Source organism: Anabrus simplex, chromosome 2, assembly GCF_040414725.1.
Source record: "Anabrus simplex isolate iqAnaSimp1 chromosome 2, ASM4041472v1, whole genome shotgun sequence".
Classification (NCBI taxonomy): Eukaryota; Metazoa; Arthropoda; class Insecta; order Orthoptera; family Tettigoniidae; genus Anabrus; species Anabrus simplex.
Window position 1 is genome coordinate 615,121,378 of NC_090266.1, and position 14,678 is coordinate 615,136,055.

The 14,678-nt window shown below is 35.6% G+C and overlaps 1 protein-coding gene across 1 annotated transcript in view; it reads right to left on the reverse strand.

Moving 5' to 3' along the window:
* The window catches only part of Synj (synaptojanin), a 427,286-nt gene that overhangs the window by 53,477 nt on the left and 359,131 nt on the right, over positions 1-14,678 (reverse strand). Inside the window, exon 18 of the mRNA XM_068226016.1 lies at positions 13,083-13,262. Within this exon, the coding sequence (XP_068082117.1) occupies positions 13,083-13,262 (180 nt within the window). The remainder of the gene's footprint in view (positions 1-13,082; positions 13,263-14,678) is intronic.

Sequence of the window (14,678 nt, forward strand, 5' to 3'; positions counted from 1 at the left end):
GCCTGTTCTCTACTCACTCTTGCAGAGAGAGAGCGTTTTTCAAGTACTGGCTGGTGCTGCCCTGTTTTTACTAAGTGCGCATAATGAGAATCCCATCTCGCTAGCCAGCAGCGAGTCACTCGTGCCCCGTATAGTGCAAAATGTGCCAGTTATGACACTAATTACCAGAGAATGGCGCGGAAAATGGCATATTACATTCACAGGGTGTCTCGATATGCTATTGACAGTGTCGTTAACGGTCACAATACATTAGTTTAATTTTTTGTTTTCATTTTTGGTAACATCGTTATACGTTTCAATACATTTTCTATCAACAATGAAAGGAACCGATTCGGCTACTGCATCATTATATTACAAGTAACAACTCTCATTATTGTTCCATATTGAAGATGACATTAGGCATAGATATCAAGGATAATTTAATAAAAAACCACCTATTCAATACTTTCCACGTTTAATGTGGTTATTGTCTACATGATTTTATGTAGACTTATTTAGGTCAGGTACATGTTTCACCCATTATTTTGGGCATCTTCAACCTGTATACAACCTTTAGGTCAAGGTTTGGGACCTTTTTAACCAATATAAACATACCAATATATACAATATATACAAACATTAATGAACTTTTAAGAAGGATAACATAAGTTAATACAGTTAAGTTTTTTGGTCCTAATCTATCTAATTTGAAAAATGTCCCAAAAAAAAAAATTAAAAAAAAAAAGATCTTCTTTTTGGTAAAGAGGATTACATACCGGGGTTTATGTGACCCCTATATCATATCATGTTCTTGACGTACCGTGTCTGTTGACAGGATGTGTTGTCAACAATAACTGGAGATTTGAACTGATTGTTGATTGTAGGTTGGTCAATGTTGATAAGACAGGTGCTGCCAGAACAGACAGGTCCATCTATTATGAATTGAACAAGTAAGTTATTTTACAGTTAAGAGGTGTTAGTTTAATACATTTTATCACAACACGTGCTCTAAATTTTTAATTCAATATTACTTTTCTACTTCATTACAGATATTCTTAAGATCCCTCCCAGAAGGGAACAATATTCATACAAGACTGTATCAAGTATCTAGGATGTTCCTTCTCAATTAAGCAGCAGCCTAAAACTAAGAAACAGCTTAATATTGAACTCTTGTCAATTCCTTGACATTACATAAGACCCAAAGTCAAGACGCTAACAGTTTCATTCACAACAACGTTCTTGACCAGTCTACCTACAACAATCGGTTTTTTAAATCTCCACTTGTGCATGACAACACTTTTAAACATTAGTTACGTCAAGAACATGAAAATTAAAATCGTGGGTCAAATAAGCCCCAGTTGTAATATCACCCTTTCTCAAGACTTATGATTTAAAAAAAAAATGAAGATCCATTTCATTTTATTTTTGAACATTTTAAGTTAATCAGAATAGAACTGCCAAGTTAAAACACATTTAATTTAAATTTATATTTTCAATCTTGACCAACCTACAATCAACAATCAGTTCAAATCTCCACTTATTGTTGACGACACATCCTGTCAACAGACACGGCACGTCAAGAACATGATATGATATAGGGGTCACATAAACCCCGGTATGTAATCCTCTTTACCAAAAAGAAGATCCATTTTAGTTTTGGACATTTTTCAAATTAGATAGATTAGGACCAAAAAACTTAACTGTATTAACTTATGTTATCCGTCTTGCTTGTATATATTGTATATACTGTATATATTGGTATGTTTATATTGGTTAAAAAGGTTGCAAACCTTGACCTAAAGGTTGTATACAGGCTGAAGATGCCCAAAATAATGGGTGAAACATGTACCTGACCTAAATAAGTCTACATAAAATCATGTAGATAATAACCACATTAAATGTGGAAAGTATTGAATAGGTGGTTTTTTATTAAATTATCCTCGATATTTATGCCTAACGTCATCTTCAATACGGAACAGTAATGAGAGTTGTAACTTGTAATTTGGTAGCCAACCAGGCAAAATACTGTTTAAATAGGTACTTCAACCTTAAGGTCAAGATTTGTAAACTAACAAAAGACATAGCCTTTCTAAAACAGTGTCTAGAACTAAAATTGATCCCAAAATTTTTGAAGCCTACACAGCGAAAAAACTTAACTAACCAAAGTTTGAATAGAGTTCAAAACAAGGTCAACGACATTTGGTTAAGAAATGAAATTCAAGCGTCATATGAAAAGAAGTCACTTTTAAATCTGCAGTTATATAAAGTTCATTTAGCGTTAGCTCAAGCTTTACATCCGTTAGAATGGAACTCTTCCCAACTACATGTGGACAATAAATTGATGGTTTTGTTGGATAGGAAGCAAGTTACTCTCGACAAGAAACTATCTCAATTAAAAGCATCCCAATCACGGTTACCAAAACGTAGTTCAGACACACAAAAAGCGGCTCCCTCACAGAACAATACACCCACATTAGTTAATTTGACAGACGTACAGTTCTCTGAAGAAGAAATGGGGATCTTGAATAAAGGCTTAAAACATAACTGGCCTAGCAAGAAAAAAGAAACGGATATTATCAATACAGTAGCTGAGATCGAGGCTAACATTTCTAAACTCCCTTTGGAAACACAAAATGATACCAGATTTGAGGTAAAAAAGAAACTACCAAAATTAGCGGAGGAAATAAATGCAAATTCAAATTTCAACCACAAAAAATTGATCCAGAACGTAAAAAAGAAAATAGACGACAACAACATTATTGTCACAAAAGCGGACAAAGGAGGATCCACAGTTCTCCTAGATCAAAACACATACATTAAAAAAACAGACGACTTTTTTAAGGACAAAATATACACAATAGTCAACAAAGATCCAACCACGAGAATTCAGCAAAATCTAAAAACTCTAATAAGAAGTTCTAACTTTCTTTTCAATGAACAAGAACAACAAAAACTTTTTAACATGAACCCTAGTATTCCGACAGCCAGAGCCTTACCAAAGATTCATAAGAAGGACATTCCAATACGCCCTATCATAAACTGTAGAAACAGCCCCACCTATAAAGTATCAAAATTCATTCACGGCTTCATAAAAAAACATAACGTATTCAATAATAAACATCCTTTAAAAAATTCAGTCACTTTTTGCGAAATTCTAAACAAGTTTAAGCTGCGACCCCATCACTCAATGTGCTCCTATGATGTCATAAATATGTACCCAAACATCCCTACCAAAGAAACTGTAAGAATCATCAATGATAATATCAATAAACACAGCGGCCTTAGTAAGATGGAAATTGAAGAATTCATGAAGATATTAAATTTTGTCTTAAGCAATAACTTTTTCTCTTTCAATGGAAAGTTTTACCAACAAAAAGGCTTAGCGATGGGCGACCCTCTTTCTGGCATCCTAGCAGACATTTATATGGACACAATAGAACACACAAAAATGATAACACAAATAAAAGGCGTATGTTTATGGCTCAGATTTGTAGACGATACTTTCGTAATTTTCGACAAAAATGTCACTAATAGTGACGAGATCTTGGAGTCCCTAAACAAAATTGATCCCAGTGTTATGTTTACTAAAGAGGATGAGGTTAGGAACTCAAACTTTTTGGACTTAACTGTTACACATGGACATAATACCTTCGATTTTCACATATACAGGAAACCTACACACTCTCCCTTAACTGTTATGAATTCATCCCTACACCCCAAGTCCCAAAAACAAGCCTCTTTCTATAATTTAATTTATAGAGCTTTTAAAATTCCTCTTTCTCCCAACAATTTAAAAATTGAACTGAAGTACATAAGGAATCTTGCTCAACTCAATGGGTTTAAAACAGATATGGTCAACCATTTGATAAAATCAAAATTAAATTGTCCACTAATCTCGTCCCAGAAAAACCTAAAAAAACTAGTTTCGCCACATTTACATATAACAACCCAGCCGTCCATCAGATTGCAAATACTTTAAAGAAGCACAATATTAATATAGCCTTCAGGACAGTTAACACCAATTGAAACATATTTTTTAACCACAACAAGGTCAATCACAATAGCAACCATTATTCAACCATTATAAACTAACATGTACACAATGTGATTTTCCTTATGTCGGCCAAACTGGCCGGAGCTTTAACACGAGATATTTGGAATATTATAACGCTCAAAAACACAATAAGTACTCAGCGATGAGCCAACATATGAGAGAAACGGGCCATCACTTTACATCCATAGAGAAAGATCTTACCATCATTAGAAGCATAGGTAAAGGGAAATGAATGAATGAACTGGAAAATCTACACATCTTTTTAGACCAAACCTACAATAAAAATAAAAATCTCAATGATGTCAATGAAATTAAAAATCCTTTGTACGAATTAACACCTAGATTAATTAATATTGTGAATTCAAATCAAAACAAAATCCCTCAATTTTTTAAATCTCCACACTCAAATGCTTCATCCACCTGCCAAAAGTTAAACCCGCCCATATCGCTTCTAGAAACTCCACTCCAGCAATAGCACATACGCCCATAGACCAGCCTACCCCCACTCTCCCTCCATGCCCTGCCCCCCCATTACCGCACCAGTACAACACCAGGAGTAGAAATGTTGATAAGACAGGCGCTGCCGGAACAGACAGGTCCATCTAGTATGAATTGAACAAGTAAGTCATTTTACAGTTAAGAGGTGTTAGTTTAATACATTTTATCACAACACGTGCTCTAAATTTTTAATTCAATATTACTTTTCTACTTCATTACAGATATTCTTAAGATCCCTCCCAGAAGGGAACAATATTCATACAAGACTGTATCAAGTATCTAGGATGTTCCTTATCAATTAAGCAGCAGCCTAAAACTAAGAAACAGCTTAATATTGAACTCTTGTCAATTCTTTGACGTTACATGAGACCCAAAGTCAAGACGCTAACAGTTTCATTCACAACAACTTTCTTGACCAGTCTACCTACAACAATCGGTTTTTTAAATCTCCACTTGTGCATGACAACACATTTAAATATTAGTTATGTCAAGAATATGAAAATGAAAATCGTGGGTCAAATAAGCCCCAGTTTTAATATCACGCTTTCTCAAGACATGATTAAAAAAAAAATAAGAAGATCCATTTCATTTTATTTTTGAACATTTTAAGTTAACCAGAATAGAACTGCCAAGTTAAAACACGTTTAATTTAAATTTATATTTTCAATCTTGACCAACCTACAATCAACAATCAGTTCAAATCTCCACTTATTGTTGATGACACATCCTGTCAACAGACACGGCACGTCAAGAACATGATATGATATAGGGGTCACATGAACCCCGGTATGTAATCCTCTTTACCAAAAAGAAGATCCATTTTAGTTTTGGACATTTTTCAAATTAGATAGATTAGGACCAAAAAACTTAACTGTATTAACTTATGTTATCCGTCTTAAGAGTTCATTAATGTTTGTATATATTATATATACTGTATATATTGGTATGTTTATATTGGTTAAAAAGGTCCCAAACCTTGACCTAAAGGTTGTATACAGGCTGAAGATGCCCAAAATAATGGGTGAAACATGTACCTGACCTAAATAAGTCTACATAAAATAATGTAGATAATAACCACATTAAATGTGGAAAGTATTGAATAGGTGGTTTTTTATTAAATTATCCTTGATATCTATGCCTACTGCATCATTAGCAGAGAATGCTTAAGGTGGCCCATATTCAACTACTGAATACAAAGAAACAAAGAAAACTGGTACTGGTGGGCTTCTTTTCAAAAACAGTGGAAAGACAAATATAAGTGGATTTTATTCGACAAGAAGCATGATTAAGGGTTTTGTTCACCGTGTGTATGGAAATAATTTGCCCCAGTGGACCTATTGTGAAAAAACTAAGACGACAACATCATAAACACATTCATGGAAGTCAGGTTTTCTTCATGGAAGAAAGCCTTACAAAGATTCGAGAAATCGGATTTTTGTATGTCCTTCCGTGCTAGTACAAGTGCAAGTGATAACGGTGTGAATGTGCAGTCATTGATCTCTAAAGGAATAGACAGAAAAACGAAATATGTAATAATACTGTAGCTCTCACAAGAATGTTGTCTTCACTGCGTTATCTTATGGTTCACGGGTTAGCAATCCATGGCGACACAAATTAAAATTCTAATTATCATTGATACTTTGAGTTAGTTGTTGAAAAACTCCAATTTGTCCTCTTGGCTTCAACGTACAATGCGTGATATAATAAATGAACTCGGTTCTATTATAACCAACGAAATCTTTCAGTATTTGATGAAGTCTCTAAAAGACTCCCAGTACTATTCGATACTTATGGATGAAACTAGCGACACTTGTCAACACAAGAAAGTTTCAATGTGTTTTCAATTTGTCACTGGCAAGAATTTTCAAATTAATGAATTATTTCTTTTGCTTTCTATAAAACTGAAAACAGCTTAAGTCTTGTTGAAAACTTTAATGGAAGTTCTAACTTGTTTTCTCTGGATATCAAATCTTGCAGAGGTATTGGTAATGATGGAGCGGCAAATATGGCAGGCACATTTTCAGAGAGGCAAGCAAATATGAGAGAAATTGAGCTGCGAATTAGGCATACTAACTCTATGACACATTCCTAGAACATTGCGAATCTAGAGGCAATGCAAGTTGAGACCAATGTGAGAGACTGTCTTGCAAATGTCAAGGAAATGATCATTTTTGTGTGCGGGTCCTCCAAGCTTCTAGCAATATTTCAGTCTCTGCAAGTTACCAACACTGTAGCTCTAGTCAACCTGTAGCTCTTCAGTCTTTTTACTCTATGAAGTGGTGTTGCAGAATAAGTTTGGTGACGATTTTGCACAACTGCAGAAAGTTAATATCATTCTTTGAGGAAATTGAGCTCAAAAATTCTGATGGCAATGCTAAAGCTAAGGGTTTCTTATAATTTCTGTGCTCTTTTATCTTATATTGTCAATGCACCTTTTAGAACCAGTTGAAATTTTGAATGATTTTCTGCAAAAAAAGCCATGGACAATATTCATAGTGTACGAGAGTTTTTGTGATCAACTGGTTCGATGATCAATTTTTTATAGTCACTATGACTCACTGCAAAGTAATCAAAACATTTCTTGTTTCCAAAAGTCAAGACTGCAGTTATGTAGCAGAATTTTATAAGGATGACTTCGACCGTGAAAGATAACCTTTTTTATTTTTTATTTTTTATTTTTATAACTGTTAGGTTCTTTGATCTGCCAAAACTAATTTTGAGAAATAAATCTATTAACTACCTGAAAAAGAAAATATATGGTAATTTAAAAGTTGATTGTTTTTCAAGTATAAGACTTAACATATGTTTTCTTTTTCAGGTAGTTTATAGATTTATTACTCAAAATTGGTTTTGGAAAACTGAAGAACCTAACAGCTATAAATTAACTGAGTCGAACTGGAAAGAGATGGCTTCAGATATCACACAAAAAAAAAAAAAACTTTTGCACAAAAATACGTTTGATGTATGTGTATCCAAAGAATGTATCATTCAAAGAACAGAAGACATGGTGCACTTCTTTTCTTCAAATTAACACACAAGCAGCGAATTGATTTCAGAGGTGGTTAAGCTGATAAAGATCGCTTTAACTTTACCTGTTTCTACACATACATCAGAATGTTCTTTTTCCGCCATGAGAACATTGAAAACTTACCTGCACAGCACCATCATGCAAGGACAATTAAACAACAATGCAATTATACATGTTGATAATCAAGAAACAACACTAAATTGAGCCTCGAAACTGTGGCGAATACTTTAATTAAATGATCGAATGTTCGTAGAAAAACTTTCCTTATGAAGGTGAATTAGAAATTCAGCAAAGATTTTCAATTTTGTACTGAAGGGTTAAGGCTCTGAGTTTCCCTTTTACCTTTAAACTAACAATAAGCACCAAATTTGAGGCAATTCACTTTTTTATTTTACTCAGTTTCATATAATTTTATGAGAAAACTAGTCTTATGTTTTGTTCCTTATGATTTTAGAGAGAAAATTTGTATTTCTTTAACTTCCATCCTTTTAATTGACATGTATGTAAAATCTCTTACTTTTTCCTGATTAATACATACCTTTTATGTGGATAAAGTTTTTCTTGGATTCATTCATTATAGTTGAAAAAAGTACTTAATAAAACAATAGTTTATGCTTTCCATCAAGTATTACTCATTCAAACACACCTAAAACTGCATTTTCATTACGGTTAATTTCAAATTTTCCAGACCTCCCCCCCCCCCCTTTTGGACTGTAAGTTTGAGCACCCCCCCATGTAGCATTTTCAGTCTATATTACATGACCTTGGCATTTAAATTAGGTGTAGCTGAAAAGCATTAAGTCAAAATTGCATAAATTTTAAAATAATCAACATTCTGTAGTATTGAACCAAGGGCCTTAGAATGGCATAAGAAAGAATTAAGTCAAGCCTTCTCCTAATGTCAGAAACCACTGCTATGAGTAGCACAATTGGAGGAGGAAAGCAGTAAGTCAACGACTTGCTGCCTTTCAGCACTACGTTTCTTAATTAATGTTGGCCGCACTGTTAGATTCCCACATGTTACATTATTTTTTTGGCATTTCCTGGTTGCTCATTGTTTGAACAGGTGACACGTAAATGCGAACATGTCCACTGAATACAGCTTTTCACAATAGCCATATAACATATCTCGGCCTTACGTGTGAGTGAAAACATCATTTGGAAACAGTAACACCTTCAATTTTGTGTTGAAAAAGGCAGTCTGTAAATAAGTCTGTAAATAAATCTAATACAAACTTATTCCTTTAAAAAGTACACTTAAATATGACATGTTCTCTTATGAATCGTTTAGACATGTTTGGCTTTGGATGATTTTCAAAAGGCAAGTATCATAATTTTTTAAGAAAGACTTAAATTATTTTTATTAATGTTTGTTATACTATATCAAATTACTTTTTTCATTTTTTTTTTTTTTGCTAGGGGCTTTACATCGCACCGACACATAGGTCTTATGGCGACAATGGGATAGGAAAGGCCTAGGAGTTGGAAGGAAGTGGCCGTGGCCTTAATTAAGGTACAGCCCCAGCATTTGCCTGGTGTGAAAATGGGAAACCACGGAAAACCATTTTCAGGGCTGCCGATAGTGGGATTCGAACCTACTATCTCCCGGATGCAAGCTCACAGCCGCGCGCCTCTACGCGCACGGCCAACTCGCCCGGTATCAAATTACTTATCTATAAAATACTGTATACGTATGTCATGTCATTAATACAGGATTAGAAACTGACTCACACTGGGATTGCTCTTTAGTCTTTTACCAAACATTTTGACATTTTGTTTCTTCAAAATCATCTGAATTATTTGCAACATAGCAAAATACAATGAATAACAATGGCATTAGGTATTATTACAAAGGTTCTTAAGGTGGCTGTAACATTTAAACATACAAACAACTATCGCACAAAGATTCCTCTTCCTCTGTGTTGCACAATATGGGAATGTCGTCGGTAATGGATGATTACCAATGGATGTCCTCCAGGTTTGCTGGCCTTCTCCGAAAAGAGATTTCAGTAAACCATCAACATCTTTCTTCATTGCATCTGGGATTGAGTGACTGAGAGGTATTTCAGCTACTGTTTGGCTTAAGAGTTTCTTTAGGGTCCATCCACATTTCATTTTTTACAACTTGCTTTACATCGCACGGACACAGATAGGTCTTACGGTGACGATGGGACAGGAAAGGGCTAGGAGTAGGAAGGAAGCGGCCGTGGCCTTAATTAAGGTACAGCCCCAGCATTTGCCTGGTGTGAAAATGGGAAACCACGGTACACCATCTTCAGGGCTGCTGACAGTGGGGCTCGAACCCACTATCTCCTGAATACTGGATACCGGCCGCACTTAAGCGACTGCAGCTATTGAGCTCGGTCATCCACGTTTCAGAAGAGATGTCCACCTGAGTAGTTCTTTCTGTGACATACAGAATGAGGATACATTCATATCGATATGAGTGTTTCCCATAGCTTTGTACTTCTGTATGTAAATTCTCTTCATTTCACTTAGGTGATCTAAATTTTTTATGCCTTTAGATAGGGATTTCAGATCCATCGCTCTCCAATTATCACCAAGGGTTCTTACATCGCCCACTGACTGGTAGACCTCTCTGTATGTCCCTTTTCTTACAATGGTTGGCATTTTTTTTTTTTCATAGAAGTTTCTCTACTGAACCGAAAATGTTGTCGGCAGTTAAGTAACTGTGTCCTTGAACTGGAAATGTGAGATAAATTTCAACAGAACAATCATGTGTTCCAAGAAAATGCATCAGAGTATGATGCACAATAAGCACATTCTGTGCTCCACACCCGTCACAGGGAAGTTTCAATACTGTCTTACTTAGAAAAATCAAAAAAAAAAATACAACAAGGCTGAGGCCACTTTGTTCACATCATGCCCTGCCGAGTCTTCCATCAACATATAAAACACACGGTCCATTGACTTAACACTGACAATCGTCGGCAGTTATTCGTTCGAGTTTACAGATTTCCTCGCTAATAGCTCACTTCAATTCATAGCAGTTTGTGTTGAAACTTCTGGTGACTGTACAGGCCAATTCTTGCGTAGAACATACGTCCACACATTGCGCAGCTGAGGGACGGGGAAGGTCTTGGCTGGGTTTGGTAAAGTTTGAGTTCCTGTCACTTAGTATCTTCATGTCTGCGGCGTTCTTGTTCGAAGTGTTGAACTTAGACATATACGCTTTGCCACCAAAGTAAACGGTCCTTGTTGGAAGAAAGTTGCAATGTCATCTTAAATAATTAAGCTACTTAAGGTTCATTTTAACCTTTTCTACAACTTCAAATTGGGTTGCCTTTAACTAGATTCCACTCTTACTTTGATACTGTAACTTAAGACCTCAACTTTAGACATAGACTTTCTTATTATGTATGTAAATATGGACTAGGTGACTATTTTTATAAAATGATTTTAAATTATCAGTGTAAAATCGCACCAACATTATTCGTTTTTCTTGCAAACATTTTTAAACAAGTTTTAATTGTGTAAATTGTCATTTAAGAACTCACAACAATTTCACATATTTTTATAACACTCACATTTCTCTATGTAACATTTTGACCAAAGCAATCACAATCCTAATCTTTATCTTTTAAGCATGAGAGTATGGCTGATGATGCCCATGCAATGGGCGAAACATGTCCTGTCAAATTAGTCTAACAAGATGTAAATCTTAACTTCAAGAACCCAACTGTATTGAATAGGTTGATTTCAATAAACTTTTGTAAAATTTTAAAACTAATGTACATTTCAATACTGACCAATTATGAAATTTATAACATGTAACATACCACTTAGTCGAGCAGCTTGTTTCCGTTCTCCCAAGTCTTCCCAGCCCAAACTTCGCAACATTTTTGTAACGCTACTCTTTTGTCTGAAATCACCCAGAACAAATCGAGCTGCTTTTCTTTAGATTTTTTCTAGTTCTTGAATTAAGTAATCCTGGTGAGGGTCCCATACACTGGAACCTTACTCTCGTTACTAGCAGCTAGTATTCCCCATATCACTTGAGCATCAAACAATGCTTCTGCTCATATCACTGGTTTCTAGAAAATTGCGCCCCTAAGTGAAAATGTTCCTTTGTAAGAATGAAAAGACTTGTTCCAGTGTATTTGAATCCATCATCCTCCAGCCAAGTAGCGAAGTAGGCCACGTGATCCATACGAATTTCACTCCATCTTTTCATTGGAAGTCCAACAGATCTTTAAAAATAAGAGAGAAGATCACAAAATTTGCAATTGTACAGTCACTAATTAAAAAAAATAAAAACTAGGCTACTGCTTCATATTGTACAGTTTATTTCAATATCCTCCTCCTGTACATTCTCCAAAAAGTCTCTTTTCTTTCCACGAGTGTCTACATACTGAAGCAGAGGTTCATTTATTCTTAAATGCAAATTGTTGTTTTAGCTTGCAGGTAAATTCATGTGAGTGGAATTAATTAATTAACATATTTATTTGAACTTCTCTTCAGGCCAACACTTTGGATTTGAAGCAGTAGCCTAGATTTTGTTGAAATTAATTACTGTACTATTGCAAATTTTGAGATCTTCCCAGTTATTCTACATTATTCTCAAATAAAAGGGTCTGTGAGAACAAAATTGTTTTAATAACAGCATTGGAGAGAGAGCATGAGATTTGAAGAGCTGGGAAAATTGGGAACCATTGCTATTTGTTTTACGTTGCACCGACACAGATAGGTCTTATGGCGACGATGGGATAGGAAAGGCCTAGGAAGTGGAAGGAAGCAGCCGTGGCCTTAATTAAGGTACAGCCCCAGCTGGTGTGAAAATGGGAAACCACGGAAAACCATCTTCAGGGCTGCCGACAGTGGGGCTCGAACCCACTATCTCCCGATTACTGGATAGGGAACCATTGCATTAGAGAGCAAGATAAATGTTTCAACTCTCTTATTCATAAAAATAAAATTTTCAGATATAACTACCCCAAGTCACTTTCTTGCAATTTCTTTCCAAGTATAAATTAGCAACAAGTACACAGAATTATGTCTTGTACAACTATGGAGGAGTATATGAACACACGACAGGCTACTCTGAGCAGAGGGAGAACTTCAACATCAAACAGCACATATTTGCTCCATTTCCATTAATTATATTATACTTACTAGGTTGTTTTCCTCCTGTCCTGAGTTTATCATCTTTTACCATCTTCTTTCTCTTGCATCTCCCTCTTTTTGTATTTATCTGGTATTCCTCTCATTCTTCCCACATGAAGAAGGGTCGAATTCCCCAGAATGGCTCCCTCAACAAGTCTGAATGCCCGTCCTCCTGATGAAGTTAAGTCATTAGGAAGAAACAGATTGGCAAAAGAAGAGCCCATGTATGAGGATGTGGAGTTTATTCCTGTCCTCTGTGTGTTCATGTTTGTCTTAGTGTTTCCCTATACCAACACTAAACCGACATTGTATTTCATTCTTTTTGTGTTCCTATACTTCTTTCTAGACAATTTATATGCACACACATTTATTCAATTTCCATTCCTCACACTGACTTACCTGAGTTTGGCCTTTCTTAGCAGCAGCTAATGCACACTGTCCATCGCGGAATGTGACCCACATGGTATCTTCTACAAAACGAACCAAGATGACTTCTCCAATCTGACTTAATTCCTGTAGTAGTGCCATCATGAAGTTATCATCAAATACATCTTCATTGCTGCCTTCCCGATCCATTGTCTAAGAGAGAAATGAACAACATGAATACAGAATACAGTAACTACCAACAACAATTTGAGAATGTTTCACAGAATGAATCTGAGTTGTGGTCTCGTTCCCAAGATAGCAGGTTTGATCTTGGTTGAGGTTGGTGTTTAAATGTGACAACAAAGTGTTTATTATTATTATTATTATTATTATTATTATTATTATTATTATTATTATTATTATTATTATTATTATTATTATTATTAACTTTCACATCAAAATACGATTAGGGGACTTCTGTCAAATTTAGTTTGTTAATCAGCAAACATCTTTCTTTTCAATCATTCTGCCTATGACAAGGTACTATGAAGTCAAAATTGAGGGCCAAAGTGACTATGACTTTCCTGAAGGTGACATTTCCCTGGAGCCATACACTCACTTCAGGAAAATGCAGGAATAACACCCAATTTCTGAGTATTCCTCATGATATTCCTCTTGAGATCTGCGACAGCATAAACACACTTCTATTATGTAATGATCCGTAATCTATATTCATATACTACACAACTGGAAAGTTTGTTTTCTTTTGCTAGCGGTTTTATGTTGCACTGACACATGAAAGGTTTTCAGCTACAAAAGGATGGAAAAGGGCTAGGATTGGGAAAGTGGTGGCCATGAAATTAATTAAGATACATCCCCAACATTTTCCTGGTGTGAAGGTGGGAAACTATGGAAAACTATCTTCAGGGCTGCCAATGATGGGATTCGAACCCACCATCTCCCAAATGCAAGCTCACAGCCACGCAATGCTAACCACATGGCCAAATCGCTCGGTAGCTGGAAAGTTGCATTCCTCAACAAGTAAGTGAACACACTACTGTGGGTGACCAACATTAACTGAATAACTGACATTACATAATTCTGTCACCACATTCATTCTTCCCTGGACTCAAGTGGTAGGATAGGATTTTGTCTTGAAAGGTGGTTGTTTAACACGACAGTAAATCTCCAAACAAAGCCTTACAGCACTGAAAACCTCAAACTGTGTTAGAATTTGATTCTACAACCTGAGTTCAGGTGGTGAATGCCTAATCAACTTTACGACACAACCCAATGGAACAGACAAGGCGAGTCTTGATGAAGTAATGTCTCGCTTTGTTACCGTAACTTAGCATCAATGTTAATGGATACTATTTGGTTTTCCAATTAAAACTGCTTTTCAGATAGGCTATACTAAACCAACACAATTTTACCTTAAAAGAGGTTCCTTAATGTGCCAGTAAACATAAAGACATGGGCTTCTCATATTTAAGAGTCTTAAATATGAAACCGAGTGCCACCAAGTTCCTAATCAACTGAAGTGCTGGTTTCCAAAACTCACTAAGTCAAAAGTATTGACTTTTCAGGAAATGCATGTTTTGAACTGGAGCCTATTGTACTTCGGCAATA